We start from the raw sequence: 19,233 nt of genomic DNA, 5'->3' as shown, positions 1-19,233 counted from the left end.
GACTGCCTCCTCTTTCTCACTGTTGCCCTTAGTAATATCACTTCCAAGTCAGCATTCAGATGTTCACTAATGTCACATGGATCTACCATATCTCTTGCCCCCAGCTATCTCTGCACTGTTAAAGAGCTTGTCCGACATGGAGTCTTGGAAGAGTCAAGTCCTCCGCTCAAGTGAAAACTGAAAACCATCATCTCCAACCCCCACCATAACACACTTCACTCCCTTGCCTCTGATTCCATTCCCCTCCCCAGCCATTGCCTGTGCCTGAACCAGGCTGTTTGTAGCTTTGATGTCCTATTCAATTCTGAGTTTAATTTTAGACACAATATCATTTCAAGTCTTTTATAAAAGACAGGGCATTTTTAAAGAGGCTCTTTTTTTGGACTCCTTTTGGGTTTCCCCTTCTAAACTGTTCCTGTGATTCACATTACAGAAGTGGTCCCCCATACTTCAGCAGGCAATAATTCTACCCATGCCTCAGTTTGAGTAGCACAAGCTGCTGAACAGTTCTATGAAAATACTATAAAAATTGATGGAACCTATGCAACGAGAGCAGCTTGAAATGATCACTCTTTAACCAAATGAAAATGGACAAAAATTAAGGATATAATCAAAGATGGAGGGAGTATGCAAAATATTCTCCCTTTCCCTGAAAGGTTTGAGTTTATTCTTGCTGTAATCCATGAACTGTCCCAACTAGTATTAAAAAACAAACGACTGAATGGAACGAAAAATTAAAACCAAAAACTTGAAATGAAATTTTAGAGATGATTATTAGATTTCTGAACCTGAAATGGATTTTGTGTTTATTCCGAAACAAATGGAAATAGGATAGTGTGACACAGATTTGTTTTCCTTCCAATTTAGGTCTGTATCCAATTTACATGTTCAGCTTTTGGTTCAGTTATTGTATATTTTTACATCAGCCAATTTAAATTGAATTTTTGATCACTTTTATTTCCTCAGTTCCCAACAGCCTTTGAGTTTAATGAGTTCTTCCTTGTAACCATTCTTGACCATCTGTATAGTTGTTTGTTTGGAACATTCCTTTTTAACAGTGAACAACAAAGAGCAAAAGAGGTGAGTCTGACCAATATAATCAAATTTCATGTGTTAATTTAGCCTCATTAGTTATGGTGTAATATTACTTGATCATTGTAATAGTGTGATATGAATCATTGAAGCATGTTCAAAAATATAAACCAAAATTACATGTAATACATATACAATTGTTGTGTTTTTGATATTTCTTGAATAGCTACTATAGAAGTTCACAATACATAAATTTTGAACTGATTTTGGTGCATTTTCTATGTAACATTCACCACAGATAGTTCACCATGGTGTATATTGCAATTCTCAAATAGTTTTTCTGTTTACACTAATAGAATTATACTGAGATCCATTAAATAATTTGTTGGGCTCTGGTGTGCTGATCTCTTCCCTTAAATACTGCTGTACTGTAGGTTAAAGGTGGTCCATATGTGTGTGTGGCATTTTGGACTAGACTAACAGTCCAGACTAGATAGTCCAGAGACATCCAACCCTGGAAAGCCCTTTAAGCTGGAGTATGTAACAATTCTGACTCATTCCACACTGAAGAAACAGGATAACATCTCTCGATTTGCTCTCTCACCAGCCTGAAATATCATGCTCCGTTATAGTGAATGGAGCCACAATGTTATCAGGGGTCGGCAACATGTCTGTACACGAACATTGTGGTAAAAATTTTGAGGTCCATCGTACTTTAAAATGTCTTGCTCCAAGCCTTTAAACTTGTGTTTTAAAATAACCAAGCGGCCAGAGTCTGGCCCGCCGAAGATTTCTATCTGGCCCACCAATCCTTTGTGACTGACAGCGGGCTTGGCTTTGATTGACAGTTCTCCTATTAAAGTGTACATTAGGTGGAGGTGAGACCTGCGTCTGATGGATGGCAGCTGCCTGTCTGTGATTGCTCAGTGTCTCTGACAGACAGCGGGCTGCCCGGGCAGGGGGTGTGCTGATTGGTGGGTTTGTGGCGCAGGCATGTTGGGATCGGCCGCCCCTGCTGTTTTGCGTAGTTCAGGTCTCACCTCCACCTAATGTACACTTTAATAGGAGGGAGAGGCAGGCCGAGGGGAGAGCAAGAAGTGGGCCAGCACACAGTCAGAGGCACGGTGTGGCACTAAAGGAGCACGCTGAGTGTCATGCAGCCCTTTAAACAAGCACCGGCCTTGAGTGCAGAAGGGGAGGGGGAGATGTGGAGCAAGAGAGGGGGAGGGACAACGAGGGAGTGGGCCAGCAGACAGCCAGAGGCGTGGTGCTGAGGGAGCTGAGAGTCAGGCAGCCCTTTAAATGAGCACTGGCCTGGGGAGGAGAGGGGGGGAGACACTGGGAGCAGAAGGTGCAAGACTGGGGAGGAGAGGGAGGGAGGGAGTGCGGTGAGAGAGAGAGGGATAGAACAACAACAAAGAACAGTACAGCACAGGAACAGGCCATTCGGCCCTCCAAGCCTGTGCCGATCCTGATGCCTGCCTAAACTAACACCTTTTGCACTTCCAGGGCCCATATCCCTCTATTCCCTTCCTATTCATGTATTTGGCAAGATGTCTCTTAAACGCAGCTATCGTATCTGCTTCCACCACCTCCCCTGGCAGCAAGTTCCAGACACTCACCACCCTCTGTGTAAAAAAAACTTGCCTCACACATCCCCTCTAAACTTTGCCCCTTGCACCTTAAACCTATGTCCCCTAGTAACTGACTCTTCCACCCTGGGAAAAAGCTTCTGACTATCCACTCTGTCCATGCCGCTCATAACTTTGTAAACCTCTATCATGTCGCCCCTCCACCTCCGTCGTTCCAGTGAAAACAATCCGAGTTTTTCCAACCTCTCCTCATAGCTAATGCCCTCCAGACCAGGCAACATCCTGGTAAACCTCCTCTGTACCCTCTCCAAAGCCTCCACGTCCTTCTGGTAGTGTGGTGACCAGAATTGCACGCAATATTCTAAGTGTGGCCTAACTAAGGTTCTGTACAGCTGCAACATGACTTGCCAATTTTTATACTCTATGCCCCGACCGATGAAGGCAAGCATACCGCATGCCTTCTTTTCTACCTTATCCACCTGCGTTGCCACTTTGTGACCTGCGGACCTGTACGCCCAGATCTCTCTGCCTGTCAATACTCCTAAGGGTTCTGCCATTTACTGTATACTTCCCACCTGCATTAGACCTTCCAAAATGCATTACCTCACATTTGTCCAGATTAAACTCCATCTGCCAATTCTCCGCCCAAGTCTCCAACCGATCTATATCCTTCTGTATCCTCTGACAATCCTCATCATTATCCGCAACTCCACCAACCTTTGTGTCGTCCGCAAACTTACCAATCAGACCAGCTACATTTTCCTCCAAATCATTTATATATACTACAAACAGCAAAGGTCCCAGCACTGATCCCTGCGGAATCATGTGGGTGAACAAAGTGGGGAGAGGAAAGGGCGGGGAGGGTGGAGAGAAAGAGTAGGAGAGAAAGAGATGAAGATCACTCCTGATAGATGTAGACATCTATCCGAATTCTCCACATCACTACATCAATTGTGTGGGCAACCATTGACTTCTTGTGCAAGCAAAACAATGCCAGGTATCTCACTAAATAGGGAGAAATGGGTTTTAAATCGGACTGTTTTGATGACATTAAGTTGGCTATACACTTTATATACAGATTAATTGCCCCCATATCCGTGGTCAAAGTCAGTGGTGCAACATGTTGGTCCCTATCCCTGTACGTAATGCATATACACTGTCTTTGTAATGTACATCTCTCAAGCAGAAGCAGACCAAAAATAGTACATTGCCTGAGGAAATCCATCCAAGGGATTCCCAATTACTTTATACTAGAGGTGGCCAGCTGACGTCTTGTAAACTGAAAGTAGCTTTTCTGTGACTGAGGTCCAGCAGTTTGCACCAATTCAAGCATTCAATCCTGATTTGAGTTGCAGAGAAGTCGTAATAGATCGAGCAGCCTTCCTTCCATTTCATCGGAATTGATTACAGCATCAACAAATTAATTTTTCTCCAAATGCACCAGAATAGCAGAAAGTACTGAGTTTGTAAGCATATCTTAGATCACAGAATTGTTACAGCATAGAAGGAGGCCATTCGGCCCATCGTGTCTGCATCGACTCTCTGAGTGAGCAATTCATTTAGTGCCATTCCCCTGCCTTCTCCCCTTAACCCTGCACATTCTTCCTTTTCAGATAACTATCTAATTCCCTTTTGAATGCCTCGATTGACACTGCTTCCACCACACTGTCAGGCACTGTGTTCCAGATCCTAACCACTTGCTGCGTGAAATTGTTTATTCTCATGTTGCCATTACTTTTGCCAATTAACTTAAATCTGTGCCTGCTTGTTCTTGATCCTTTCACATGTGGGAACAGTTTTTCCTTATCTACTCTGTCTGGACCTTTCATGATTTTGAATACCTCTATCAAATCTCCTCTCAGCCTTCTCCTAGGAAAACAGTCCCAACTTCTCCAATCTACCTGTAAACGAAGTTCCTCATCCCTGGAACCATTCTCATGCATCTTTTCTGCACTGTCTCCAATGCCTTTCCTTAAATGCAGTGCCCGGAACTGGATGCTCCAGTTGAGGCCAATCCAGTGCTTCATACCGTAACATGATCTCCTTGCTTTTGTACTCTATGCATCTATTAATAAAGCCTAGGATACTATGCTCTATTAACCGCGCTCTCAATCTGTCCTGCCACTTTCAATGACTTATGCACACATACATCCAGGTCCCTCTGCTCCTGCACCCCCTTTAGAATTGTGCCCTTTATATTCATTTCTCTGCATTGAACTTCATCTGCTACCTATCCACCCATTCCACCAACTTGTCTGTGTTCTTTTGAAGTTCCACGCAATCTTCCTCACAGTTCACAATGCTTTCAAGTTTTGTATCATCTGCAGATTTTGAAATTGTGGCTTGGACGCCAAGGTTTAGGTCATTAATATATATATCAGGAAAAGCAAGGGTCCCAACACTGACACCTGGGGAACTCCACTACAAATCTTCCTCCAGCCCGAAAAACATCCATTAACCACTACTATCTGTTTCCTACTCAGCCAATTTCGTATCCATGTTGCTACTGTCCCTTTTATTCCATGAGCTATAACTTTGCTCACAAGTCTGTTGTGTGGCACTGTATCAAATGCTTTTTGGAATCCATGTACACCACATCAACAGCAATACCCTCATTGACCCTCTCTGTTTCCTCTTCAACAAACTGCAGCAAATTAGTTAAACATATTTTCCTTTGACAAATCCGTGCTGGCTTTCCTTAATTAACCTGCATTTGTCCATGTGACTGTTAATTTTGTCCTGAATTATTGTTTCTTGAAGTTTCCTCACCACCGAAGTTAAACTGACTGGCCTATAGTTGCTGGGCATATCTTTGCACCACCCCTTGGTCTAAAGTAGACTGGAAAATTATGGCCAGTGCCTCTGCAATTTTCACTCTCCCCTCAGTATCCTTGGGTGCATCTCATCTGGTCCCAGTGCCTTATCGACTTTAAGTACAGACAGCCTTCCAATACCTCCTTATCAATTTTAAACCCTTCTAGTGTCTGAATTACTTCCTCGTTCACTGTAACCTGGATTGCATCTTCTTCCCTGGAAAGACAAATGCAAAATACTCATTTAATACCTCAGCTATGCCTCCATGCATAGGCCCCCTTTTTGGCCCCTAATCGGCCCCAATCCTCCTTTTACCACCCTTTTACTACACCTATAAAAGCTGTTGGGATTCCCTTTTATCTTAGCTGCCAGTCTCTTTTCATATTCTCTCTTTGCTTCTCTTATTTGCTTTTTCACTTCCCCTCTGAATCTTCTATGTTCAGCCTGGTTCTCCGTTGTATCATCTACCTGATATCTGTCATAAGCACATTTCTTCTTTATCTTAATTTCTATCTCTTTCGTCATCCAGGAAGTTCTGGATTTGTTAGTCCTACCTTTCCCTTTTGTGGGAATATACCTTGACTATGCCCGAAATATCTCTTTGAAGGAGTTCATTGTTCGGATGCCATTTTTCCTATCAACCTTTGGTTCCAATTTATCTGGTCCAAATCCATTCTTACTCCATTGAAGTTCGCTTTCTCCTAGTTAATTATTCTTACTCTGGATTGTTCTTTGTCCTTTTCCATCGTCAACCGAAACCTTTTGATACAATGATCACTGCCCTCTAAGTGGTCTTCTGCTGATACTTAATCCACTTCATTCCCAAGAACCAGGTCTAACAGTGCCTCCTTTCACGTTGGACTGGAAATATAACTGGTGTAGAAACTTTTCCTGAACACACTCTCGGAACTCGTGCCACTCTCTGCCCTTTATACGACTTCTAGCCCAGCCTATATTCGGATAATTAAAGTCCCCCATTCTATCTACTCTATAACTCTTGCATTTCTCTGTAATTTTCTTGCAAATCTGTTCCTCCACATCTTTCCCATTAGTTGGTGGTCTATAGACTACACCGAACAATGTAATTGCACCTTTTTTTGTTCCTTAGCTCTAACCAAATAGATTCTGTCCTTGACCCCTCTGGGATATCCCCTCTCACCAGCACTGCAATGGTTCTCCTTAATCAATACCGCACCCCTCCCTCTTTTCTTCTTTTCCTATCTTTCCTGAACACCTTGTATCCAGGAATATTTAATATCCAGTCATAACCACAATACCATATTTTCACATGGCAATCTGCGCCTGTAACTCACCAATCTTATTTACCCCACTTAGTGGAGAACAGTACAATGATACTATGAGCAGCAGCCCAGTCTCTTCCACACCACCCCCGCCCACCCCACCCAGCTTGGGGTGGAGCGGGGGTGGGGTGTTGCCCTATGAATTTAATTACTTTGCTTTGTAACTGTGAATTTGTTTATATATGCAAAGAACAAGAGGGAACTCGGCAGGGCCCATGGGGGACCTCATTCATTAACCTCCCTTAAACTACCTGTGCTTCCTTTCCTTTGGCCAATTACTACAGCACATCCACAGCTTAGCTTTGATTCCTGCTGACTTTAGTCTGTAAACAGTCCAATATTAATAGAACCGTAGAGATTTACAGCACAGAATGTGGCCATTTGGCTCATCATGCTGGCTGTTTGGAAGAACAATCTAAAACTAATCTCACTCTCACCATAGCCTTGTATCTTCATCTTCCAATTTATTCTTGGAAGATGCAATCACCCCCTGTGACATAGCATTTCATGCTCCAGAAGTCCCCCCATAAAGAATTTACTCCTAGTCTTTCCTCATCACTCTCTTGAAGTAATGCTTTTAAATTGATCCCTGCTATTGACTCCCCAACCAGAGGAAATAGTTTTTTCCTTTTCACTCTTATCTAAACGTTCAGAATTTTGAAAATGTATTAAATCTCCTTAGTCTTCTCTGTTGCAAAGAAAATAGTCCCAGTATCACAGCTCATCACCACCTTCTCGAGGGCAATTAGGGATGGGCAATAAATAGTGGCCTAGCCAGTGATGCCCACATTCCACGAACGAATAAAAAAAACACTTCTCATAACCATGGTTTCTGATCCCTGATCCTCGTGAATCTAGGATGCATACCCACTATGGCTTTATTGTCTTTTTTATAAATGGGTGCACAAAACTACATGCCGTACTCTGTAACTGGGGGATAACTAACATTTTGTACAGGTTTATCTTTACTTTCCTCTTGCACAGTATCCTGATCACCATCCATTGATCTCTGCTGGCAAGTGCATGTGTGTAGATGGCAGGTGGGGATGTAATTGGGCTCAACTCGCTGTCTGCTCCCAAATGAGGTACAGCAACTTGAGAAGAAAATTGCAAGTTAATTCTTGGATATTGAGCTAGTTTAAAAAAAAGACTTCGATTTATATACTACCTTTCATTTCTTCAGGACTTCCCAAAATGAGTTACAGCCAACAAAATACTTTTGAAATGTAGGAGCATAGAAGACAGTTAGCACAGAGAAAATTTAGGTTGGTAACTAATGTATGCAACGGTGTTGCTGTGTTATCATTTGAGTTTGCAGTGGTTTACAAAGACAATATGTAAAGGTAAATGATGTAATTTTCCAGGAAAACATGCAGTAGGAAATCTATTTCCTGCAAAATCGACATGTAACCTGAATTTATTTTGCAGGGATTGCAAAAAAGTACTATTTCATTATGGGCTTACATAAACAGCCAGCTGGAGGAGTTTATCAATCCCCTCCATGTGAATTACTATAACCATGTGTTGTATCCTGTGGCAAGCATGCGCCATCTAGAGCTCTGGATTGGCTATTACATCCGTTGGAACCCAAGGATGAGACCACAGGTAACCACTTTGCCTGTTTTGGTTTAATTGTGTAAATATTGAACCTGATGGATAACACAAATACTTTTTTGTGAAGATTATTGTGTTATTTTGAACCATTTGCTATCTAGAATGTTTATCAAATCTTCTTTTGAGTGCTGTATGAAAGAAAGTGCATCAGGCTTGAAAACTAAGGAGGGATTTGTGTTCAAAAGTGTTTCAAAAATTCAGTATCCTAATTATTGTTTCACTTTCATTTTTAAAGGGGAAATTATATAATTAATGTTTTGCATCTTGCTCATGTAATGCCAAATGGTTGATATTAAAAATAATTTTAAAAATTAGGCACTTTTAAAAAAAAAAAAGTCTAAAATATTTAAAACAGTGGCAGAAATCTGTTACAACTTGTATAACTTACAGTTCCATACTGTCTCAACTGATTTCATCCCCTTCCCCAGCCATCGTCTCAGGTTCAACTAGACCATTCACAACTTTGGTATTCAATTTGACCCTGAGCTGAGTTTCTGACCTTGTACAATGATCAAATATTTCCACTTCTAAGACCATCCATCAATGCCCCTACCTCAGCCCATCTGCTGCTGTAACTCTCATGCATGCCTTTGCCACCTCATGATTCGACTATTCTGCTGGTTAGCCTTCCATCTTGCATGCTCCGTAAACTTCAGCTGATCCAAAACTCTACTGTACATATCCTTTCCCACACCAAGTCTCTCATCCATCACCTCTGTGATCGTTGACCTGCATTGGCTTCTGGTCCCCAAACACCTCAAATTGAAAAGTCGCACCTATGGGTTTATATACTTTTTTGACCTTGCCCTTCCCTATCTCTAATCTCCTCCAGCTCTTTGGTCCATCCCCCACTCACCTCACCCCATCATTGATAATCTTCCTTTCAGCCATCTAAGCCCTATGCTCTGGAATTTTCTCCCTAAATCTTCCTATTGTCCTTTAAAACCCACCTCTTTAACCAAGCTTTTAGTCCCTTCCTGATGCCTCCTCCTGTGGTTTGGCATCCATTGTTGTCAGATTGTGAAGCACCTTGACGCTGTTTTGTTTGTTAAAGGTGCTACTTAAATTCATGTTGCAGCTTATACATACTGGCAAAAAATTCAATGTTGTGCTCAAATCTTCCAGTCTAATAGTCAGTTATCAGTTTGGTGGCCAAAATAGTACATTGTAACCTAATATTTACATAATCCAGTAAAAGTTATTATTGATTATTTGGGATGAAAACTGGAAATAATAAGAAGTACAAAAGAATTAAATTCACCAGACCTGGTTAAGTTAACATGCTAACCTGCTGTTGAACGTAAGTGAAACCTTTCTGGTTTGGTCAAAGATTTGTTCCCTGAATTTGATATTAAATATGGGAAGTCCCTCCTGGGCTGGTATCAATATTGTCAAGAAAACATGCTGTGCCAGATGAGGATTTTTAATCCATCAGTTGGAAACTTGGATTAATCTTTTAAAAACACGAGACAGAAAGAAACTGATAAAAGTCATTGCTAGACAGCTAAAAATGGCTGCCACCTTACACATCAAGATATCAAAGGAGAGACGATGTCTGAGCTAGCCATGACTAGAACAATGCCTCATGAATTTAGAATCAGCTAACAGCTTCACTTCTCATGGCAAAACATTCGAAGCCATCATGGAACATTAACCGTGGAGACATACCTCTAGGGGGTAAACATTAAAACAATGAGCTCCGAGAGAGATTGAGAATTCCTAGACTTGAATCTAATTAAATTGCAAATGAGAACACTGGACAATCATGTGACTACCTCCCCATCTGTGAAAAACTAGCAGTCTTTTGGAAGGAGACCAGCTTCGAGTGCTAACCAGACAAGACCCCAGTGGGGCTGTATGCGTCTCTCCTTTTTCTCCAGATATATTGCAAGTTTTGAAACCTGTCTGCGACTCTGGAACATCCAAGTCTACCATTGCAACAGACAGAGACCCCGGGGAAGAAAGCCACTTACAACTCCATCGCCAAGAAAAACCCGAACCAGATGGGCCAGCTGCAAAGTACTTCCACCAGCCAGAGATTTCGGAACCACAACTTCAGCCAGAAGGCAACTGAATTACCAGACCCCACCGACTATATTATTTTTACTTGTTCTGGACTCTAATCCAACCCCAAACAATCCCTCATCACTCTGTAACCTATTTGTGTGTGTGCGATTCTTGTGTGCGTGAGTGAAAGTTTAGTGTGGTTTTATTATTTTACTTAGATGGGGTTTAGATTTTAAGTACAATAAATTTTAAGTGAAAACTCAAGAAAACCTGTCTGGTTCTTTTACGATCACAAAGATAAAAGGTAAAACACTCGCTGTAGTGGTAAGCACATCCACTGTTTTAAAAGGAATAAACCCTGTTGCGGTCAACCAAGGAGAAGGACAAGAGGGGTGCCTTGCGACCTCCCCTCACCTGATCGTAACGGTATAATAATTGTATTTTTAAAACTTTTGAAGAATTAGAATGCCTTTGTAGCCCAAAATAGTACAGCAATTTTCATAAGAACAATTGGCCGAAGGGAGTTGGGGGGAGGAGTGGCAAGGTCTGGAGCATGCAGCTGAGGGGGGTAAGCAGCCAGTGGGGAAGTGGGGTGGGAAGAAAGCTTCGAGGGCGGGAACTGCCGAGGAGGGTAAGAGAGTGACCGGTGGGGCGGGAGCGAGTAGCTGAGGTGGGCGGGGGGAGCAAGGGGCTGAGGGAAGGCAGCAACATGGCGGGGATCGAGCGGGGTGAAGCGGTGATTGAAGCAGGGATGGTGGGAGGGAGTGGGATTCTGTTCGGGTGAATGGAGACACTATTGAGAGGTGCCAAGTGGGAGGTGCGGATACGCGATGACGGCGTTACGCAATGACATTTTCCCGCACATGCGCCAGTTTGTCCTGACAAGACGTAGGCTGCACATGCACAGCATCTCACTGAGAGTCGGAGACGTTTGTGCATGTGCACATCTTGCAACGCTCTGATGACGCAGTGGGCCACTGTGTTGTCAGGAGTCAATTTGTACTTGAAAAGGGAAAATTTGCAGAGCTCTGGGGAAAGAGTGGGGGACTGAAACTAATTGGACAGCTCTTTCAAAGAGCCAATACAGGTTTGATGGGCTGAATGGCTTACAGCAAAAGATTCTGTAATTGCAGTAATGGCATATCTTTAATAAAAAGCAGTTCTAAATCTTGCTAATATAAACAGTACATCACATTCTTAATTTCAGAAGGATAAAAAGGGCCATTTCTATTTATTAATTAATATATGAATATTGTCAAAAGGTGACTACAAAAGCAAGTTCTACTCCATTTTAATCACTTTCTTTTTGAATACAGGAGCCTATTCATCAGCGTTACAAGGAACTTTTAGCAAAACGAGCAGAGCTTCAGAAAAAGGTGGAAGAATTACAGCGCGAAGTTTCTAACAAGTCAGCTTCCTCATCAGAGAAGGCTGGCTCGCCTTCACGTTCTGTTACACCTGTACAGACTGTCATCTGAAAATCAAATTAGTTCTTTAAAGGATCTAATAGCTACCAAAGGCAATTTTTGCAATGGTCTTCTAATGCTTGAAGAAAAATTCATGCATGTACACAGCCAAGCATATATGAACAGGTGTAAATTGTATTTGCCATTTTTTTGTATGAGCAAATGTAGCACTTATTTGCCATTTGCAGGCAAATAATTCAACTGTTCCAAGCGAATAGACTATGAAGTAGTCTGTCCATTTGCAAATGGACCATATTTATTGCACTGACAAGTTTTAACTATTATTCTTAGAATTCATGTTAAGATTAACACTAAACCTTACAGGAAATAACCAGTGTGCTTGTATGTTTTAAACTGGTTAGCTTTCTTTAATTTGATACTATAACACCAACAGTCAATTGTCATGTACAAGTTTTCTTCCCATACCCTCCTCTTAACCAGGAGGATATCACTCAAAGTACTTGCTGGGTAAGAATTTATTGATGCATATATTCGATAAAATGTAAATGAAAAGCTATTAAAAAGGATAAGAATGACTCTTGAATGGGGCAGTTGATTGGGTTTGAAGATGGCCATTTACCCAATGTGTGCTGTGTAGACTTGTTTACTTCTTCACTGCAACTTATTTTAATAAATGGCCATTCTTATTAAATTTATATTTATCCAAATCGAATTGCTATTTTGGTATTCACACAAACTATTGCCGTTGATTTCGCACTGCAAGCTCAGTTCAAATCTGCACTGGTAAGGTTGATCTGCTTAAAATGATAGGCAAAGTATGGTATTTTCTAATCAACAAATATATGTTGTATAATTTATGGATATTGGGTTTCCACAGACTAAACCACTTGTCATCATTGCAGTGCTCATGAGATATGCAACTAGTGTCATCTTGATTTATTTCTATTAACTGCCAGTCTCCTTGAATCTTCTGTTTAATCTGACATTGAGCATATTAATATACTTGAATAGAAGTGTTTTTAAAGTAAGGCTTGGAAAAAAAGACCTACACTTCACTTGTTTAATTGAAGTATTTTCATATTTACATTTTGAAGTTAGAAAATTGTTTAGTTATGTAAAATATTTGGTATCTTGTGAATAAACTGGAAAATAGTGAAGTAAAGTTTGTAAAACTCAAAGCTTGCAGTGTAGGAAGTAAACTGCTTGCATCTTTTTTATATAACTGGTTCACCATTACTTACCCTCAAAATCAAAACCAAATCTGAAATTCAGGAACAAAATTATTCAGGTACAACAAAGACAAAAACACTGCATTATATAGCACAGCTTCTATTCAGAGTAATTTAATACACAGAAATTGTGCTTTCAGGGATTATTGACAGAAATTTTATAACCTACCCTATGCAGTGATGTATCTTCTGTGTGCATCTGTTCTGTACTTCAGAAGATGAAGCACTGATAATGGATGTGTGATCGAATCTTTTGGAACTGCATGCAGTTTTGGTCACCATATTATGAAAAGGATATAAAGGCACTGGAGAGGGTGCAGAGAAGATTTACAATGAATAATACCAGAAAGGGGTGTGTGAATACATATTAAGAAAGGATGAACAGGCTGGGTCTCTTTTTTTCTTGAAAAAAAGCAGCTGAGGAGTGACCTCCTAAATTATGAAAGGTTTTGATAGAATGAATACAAAGAGAATGTTTGGGGAAGAGCAAAACTAGAGGCCATCAATGTAAGATAGTCACCAAGAAATCCAGTAGGAAATTCAGAAGAAACTTCTTTAGCCAAAGAGTGGTGAGAATGTGGAACTCGCTACTAGAGGGAGTGGTTGAAGTGAATAGTATAGATGCATTTAAGCAAGGGGAAGCTAGACAAGCATATGAGGGAGAAGGGAATAGAGAGTTACGCTGAGATTTAAATGAGGAAAGATGGGAGGAGGCTCAAGTAGAGCATCAACGCCAGCATGGACTGGTTGGGCCGAATGGCCTGTTTCTGTGCCATATATTCTATATAAACTATTCAAATTAAACCAGTCTGTGTTAGAACTGAAAATTTTGCTAAGTGACTATCCCTTCTCCAAATATTTGTTTCAGGTTAAATTCATGCCAAGTTATGGATGCTTCATGAAAAGCAGTAATTTCACTTTTTAGGTACAAGATTGATTAGCACAGTTTTCTTTTAAGTTTGTATACTCTATATAATTCCAGCATTTAGTCGGCTGATATGAGTCTGTTACCAATGTTATAGGTTATTCACATTGCTACATCATCAGCAGTGCAGTGAAGGCTCTTTAGCAACTGGAAGCTCTGGAATTCCCTCCCTAAACCTCGCCACCTCTCTGCTTCTCTTTCCTCCTTTAAGATGCTCCTTAAAACCTACCTCTTTGACCAAGCTTTTGGTCACCTGCCATAATATCCGCTTATGCGGCTCTGTGTCAAATTTTGTTTTATAATGCTGCAGTGAAACCCCTTGGGACATTTTACTATGTTAAAGGTGCTGTATAATATATGTTGTAATCCAGCTGTGCCCCCTCTGAAGGGGCAGTATATATTTTAGGATTATTTTAATTGTTATAACAATGTTTAAATTCTCTGAATCTTCAGTTGAAATTTTTAATTGTTACATTTTACTTCATTGTCATGGATGCAAGGATTACAACTGCTATTTGTCTAAATTAGACCAGATAAAACAGTTAAATATCCATTCCTTTCGGATCTTACTCAGAATATAGCTTATTGGTTCAGGGATGCAGGCTTTTTCAATAAATTTTAAAAATGGCTAAAAATAATCTGATTCAATGTCACCTAGATGATTGATAAAAGCTGCAGTAGCATTCCTTTTAGTAGCAAAGAAATAATTTCAGATACTTGACGTACAGGCTTCCTGTATTTTGCCTTTTGTTGATGCTAAAGCATGTTTAAAATTGTAAAAACTAAATTGATATTCTACTTTTTCTGTCTAGATCAACCTTTATTGTCAAAGTGAAATATTCAGGATGTGATTTGTATGTTGCAGTACAGATTAGGCTGTAACGTGCATTGTAATTGATTAGAAGCTTATGGGGAAATGTGTAAATTTTTTAGACTAAAAACTAATTTCTGGGCAATTAGTGGTTCTTTTGAGTAAATACTTTCTCACTTAAATTATATGTTTGGAAGATTGTGTCTTTTGGTGCCAGAAATTGATTTTAATGGTCTTAAGATAGATAGACTGAGAGAGTCATTTTACAGTCCAAGCTGGAATTCTGTTCTATTTATACCTTTTAGGAGCAAGCACTAACAAACACTTGCATTTATAATTTATCTGTATTTTTCTTTTAATGTTATCGAAGTTTTCTACATAAGTAGTTATGTTTTTGTGAGAATGTGTTAAATTTAATATATCAAATAACTTATTTGGCTGCCTCGGCTACAAACATTGTGCTAGCAATTAGAATTTCAGGCTGTAAATAACTTTAAAGGGCATTATTTCAGTTCAGTAGTGTTCTGTTCTAAACAGATTATTGTAGTCGATTTAGCTATTTGAATGAGGAGTCAAAAACTTGAAACATTTCAACTCAATTTCTTACACTTTTAAAAGGTTAAGCTGACTTAATGCTAGTGGATACTGTGTTGTGCTAAGTGTACAATCAAAATGTTGCAAGAAAGATTCACAACCCCCAGCGCATTAGGCTTTATTATTTAATTTTATTGTCAGCAAAAGATTTCAAATTTGTTTTGCCAGTGAAAGCCATCTTTAAAAATAGATGATGGGGAGAAGAGGAATGGAGGAAGAAAGGACAAAAACTGAACTTGTATCCTGGCAGCAAGTTTGAGTTGCTGTTAGAGAGTATAGCCCCATTATTTATTGGGGCGGGATTTCCAAGCCGGGGAAGGAGCATTGGTCAACATTGTGGAATTTTAACTCCATAGAGTACTGATACTTTTTTAATTGGTTGCGAAGCTGGAAGCCAGCCTGATGACAGTCTTAGTTCCCGGTTCAGTGGGAAACACTCCAGAAGAGGCCACAGCCCAAGGGCAGATAGATCTTCTGCTGTTGGGGTTGGCGATTGCGAGGAGGGTTGGGTACATTGTGGTTTGGAGGGGTAGGGGGTGATGGTAGGTGGTCGGAGATAGGTTGGGTGGGTTGGTGATCACAGTGGAGGGGAGAAGGGTATGCTTGCCAGGTGTTGTGATTGAACAAGTTTGTTTGGTGGGCCGGGGAGAAGCCCTCTTGCTCCGCCTAGCCCACAAGTAGTACTGGAAAAGCACATGCCTCGACCATGTAGCAGTCCTCATCTTCCTTTAGCTGCCGGGTTTCCTGAGACTGAGGAAACACAGGCGGCCAGCGTTAAAGCTGGAAGAGAGATGAAATCAGAGGCATGGAACTGCGTTAAAATATTGAAATGAGCACACTGCGTCCTGGAGCAGGTTGGCTGCCTGCCTCTTAAAACTGGAAGTTTGAGGCCTCTTGTGTGCAACTTTGAGTTTTTTTATATTTTAACATTCCACCCGACCCTAGCTCATCCGTTTTGGGAGGTGGTGGGGGGAGGGGGGGGGGGGGTGCGGGGAGTGGTTCAATTGCCCCCTGTGATTCTGTGGTTACAAACATAATAAAACACCTTGGCTGCATGGTTAAATGAAAATAAGTTTAAGTCTAGTTCCCAATGTTGTCGAGCATTTGGCATTTTTATTGGGATATTGCAACTTACAGTTGCTATTTATTAGTAATCTGCATCTTTAGATGTCTAATTCTGGATCAAATTGAGCATTGGTAATGGCATTAAAACAAATGAAATTCCCTTGCCCTACTGTTGTATAGATATAAAGTTCACTTGAACTAAAACTTCTGACTGCTCATTATATTGATATAATTTAATACCAACGACCGCTATTAAGTGCTGTATAATTTAATATTCATAAACTTGTATCCATGCAGTAGTTCCATATTACAAAAGTTTGTGTGAAAGATCCATAAGTTTCAGATTTCATTCAAATAAAGGGACATTGCACTGTTGCAGATTTGTTAATGTTGTTATCCTGAAAGGAATCTGCAGTAAGTCACCATGATGCAACTTGTTTATTAATGGTCAATTCTAATTAATTAGATTTTTTTTTAAATCCTCTGATTGCTCAACAAATTCATTCTTGATTACCTGAGCCACACAGACCAGGATGATCTTTTGTTCTGCTGTTCTCTGTGTTGAGTTGGCTGATTTGACTCAGAGCAGTGAAGTGATTGCAATTATGCTCAGCGTCCTTGGGTTAAAGAGGGATAAATCGATCAGGATCACCACTGCTCATCACTACCCAATGATCCCTGCTAGTACTGCACATATGTAGACTCTGAACGAGAACAGGACTGCATTTGCCTGTGATGGCCACCATGGTCAGATAACCATCCAACATTAATGAATGCTGACTTCCTGAGCAAAGTAAAGCAGTATCACTGTTGCCTATGGAACTGTTAACATGAGACAAGAAAATTGTTAAGGGTAAGTCGGGGGTGGGGGGAGCTTTTTCTGGAGTTTGCCATACACTAGCATATAAAAAACTACTAACTCCATGGAACTTTTTTTTAAGACAGCACAGTTGAAAATTGTGTATACAGCTTCCATAGGGGTTGGGGGGGTTCTGCGGAGGATGGGAGAAAATTCAGAATTACAAGCTGAATTTAGAAAAGGAATCACAAACATCAATGTTCATTTATCAAAAACATTGCAGGAAAGTAGTGATTTTGTTACCTGTTCGGTAATAGCAATGCTGCATACGTAAGTTGGAAAAACTCACCTGTAAACCACACAGCTTTCATAATTGGTTAATGGACATAAAATAACATCTTGGATTCTTCTTGCATTGTAATGTAGTGATTCATAGTAATGCCCTGGGTAATTACCTATGCATTTAAATAAGGAACACATGCTTAGTCTATGCAAATATTATTGTCAGAAAACTGAAATTAATGTAGAGCGATATTTTCTTAGCACTATATTTTTTCTTGAATTTTCCTTGCATATGCAGGTTTTTTTAAAAAGCTACATAGTTGTTTAATCTTCGACCTGGCATTTTTCCTTGGTAATTCTTCATTGGTGTAGACTGAAGTTCATATGCATAATTACTGTGCTGGCTACTAAATTGCCTACATCCAGCTGAAAAATTAAATCTGAATTCTATCTTAATATTTCATGTAAACCTTTTCTTTCGTGCTGTTGAATCCTAACCAAATGCATTGTGCCAAGATATTTTTATGCTTGGGTCATGATCTCTAGACTCATTGTCGGATAAAATAAAACATTAGCCCTTTAAATATGCTGCAGCTAAATCCAAATGGGCATAACTATTCAAAGATCATAATGTTAAGTATTTTTGAAGACTATCACTTGCCCATCTAGCTCAACCCACCGTAGAAATGTATGATCATCTGTTGAATAAGTCCAGAGTTTTTGCCTCCACTGCCATAACCGGAAGATTAGTCGCACATTTAGATGAAGTTTTTTCTGTTATCAGTCTCAAAATTGTCATTTGTCAGTTTGTACCTATGTTCTCTTGTCCTTCAGTTAAGTTTAAATGAAATAATGCTCAGGATTAACTTTTTTATTCCACTTAGTATGCTGAACGGTAAATTCTCACAGCAAGGGTGCTTTATTTTTGGCTTGGATAGAAAATTTAGACATCGTTCGTGCTCATGTTTGACTGTTCTAGAAGTAAAAAGCACCTTTTCTATTTAGTTTATTCAGTTTATTGCTCATTGTTCTTCACTCATTTCAGTGTATATCATTGGAATTCCACTGGCTGCAGATGAAATTACTCTTGTATGTTCCCAGAATCGAGAGCTGCAAGGACAATAAAGCTAAATACCATTACTGATTGTGAGTTTAAGATATCCATGAATTAACTGAGCAGTAAGTAGTTTAAAAAGTGCACTGTATATTTTAAAACTGTGTTCTTTATGTGCTGCTATAGTATTCTAATAAAGGCTTGCAGGTGGTAGATAATGTGCAGTGTCTTTTCCTACACTTTTTTCAACAAACTGACCGAATTAAAACCTACTTAAAATTCTGCCTTTCTATAATAAACCAAATGTGTGATCAAGTTAACAATCCCACCTAGTAAGCCATGAAAGCTAGTTGTACTTGGAACACTGGTGAAAAGTCCAGCAAATAATTACCTAATAGAGTTTGTATTTCAGTATATTATGGATGTACAATAAAGCAAGTTTCTTTGCAAAGTTTTTGTGATCAAAATATCCTTTTTAGTGTGAATGAGCTAAGTAATGATTTATGTTTTTTTCCCTTTTTTCAGCTTTGTTTATTAATGAAGTAGAGGGATTTTGGTGTGGAGAATAGAAGGCTATTTTTAGCATGCAGAGTCTGTAGTAACCATGATCAGCTGCAGAGGACAGCTCACTCTTCAGTGGCCTCCCATTGTGAACTTTAGATTAAAAAATTAACAGTGCAAGTGTAG

General features: G+C 40.0%; 1 protein-coding gene across 1 annotated transcript in view; it reads left to right on the top strand.

Moving 5' to 3' along the window:
• mtmr2 (myotubularin related protein 2) overlaps nt 1-12,482 on the top strand; it is a 124,167-nt gene extending 111,685 nt beyond the window's left edge. Inside the window, exons 13-15 of the mRNA XM_068034040.1 lie at nt 967-1,080; nt 8,168-8,344; nt 11,677-12,482. Coding sequence (XP_067890141.1) covers nt 967-1,080; nt 8,168-8,344; nt 11,677-11,838 — 453 coding nt within the window. The 3' untranslated portion in view covers nt 11,839-12,482. The remainder of the gene's footprint in view (nt 1-966; nt 1,081-8,167; nt 8,345-11,676) is intronic.
• Nucleotides 12,483-19,233: the final 6,751 nt, after the last annotated feature.

The sequence above is a fragment of the Heterodontus francisci genome, chromosome 6, assembly GCF_036365525.1.
Source record: "Heterodontus francisci isolate sHetFra1 chromosome 6, sHetFra1.hap1, whole genome shotgun sequence".
NCBI lineage: Eukaryota > Metazoa > Chordata > Chondrichthyes > Heterodontiformes > Heterodontidae > Heterodontus > Heterodontus francisci.
This window is presented reverse-complemented; position numbering and strand designations above follow the sequence as displayed.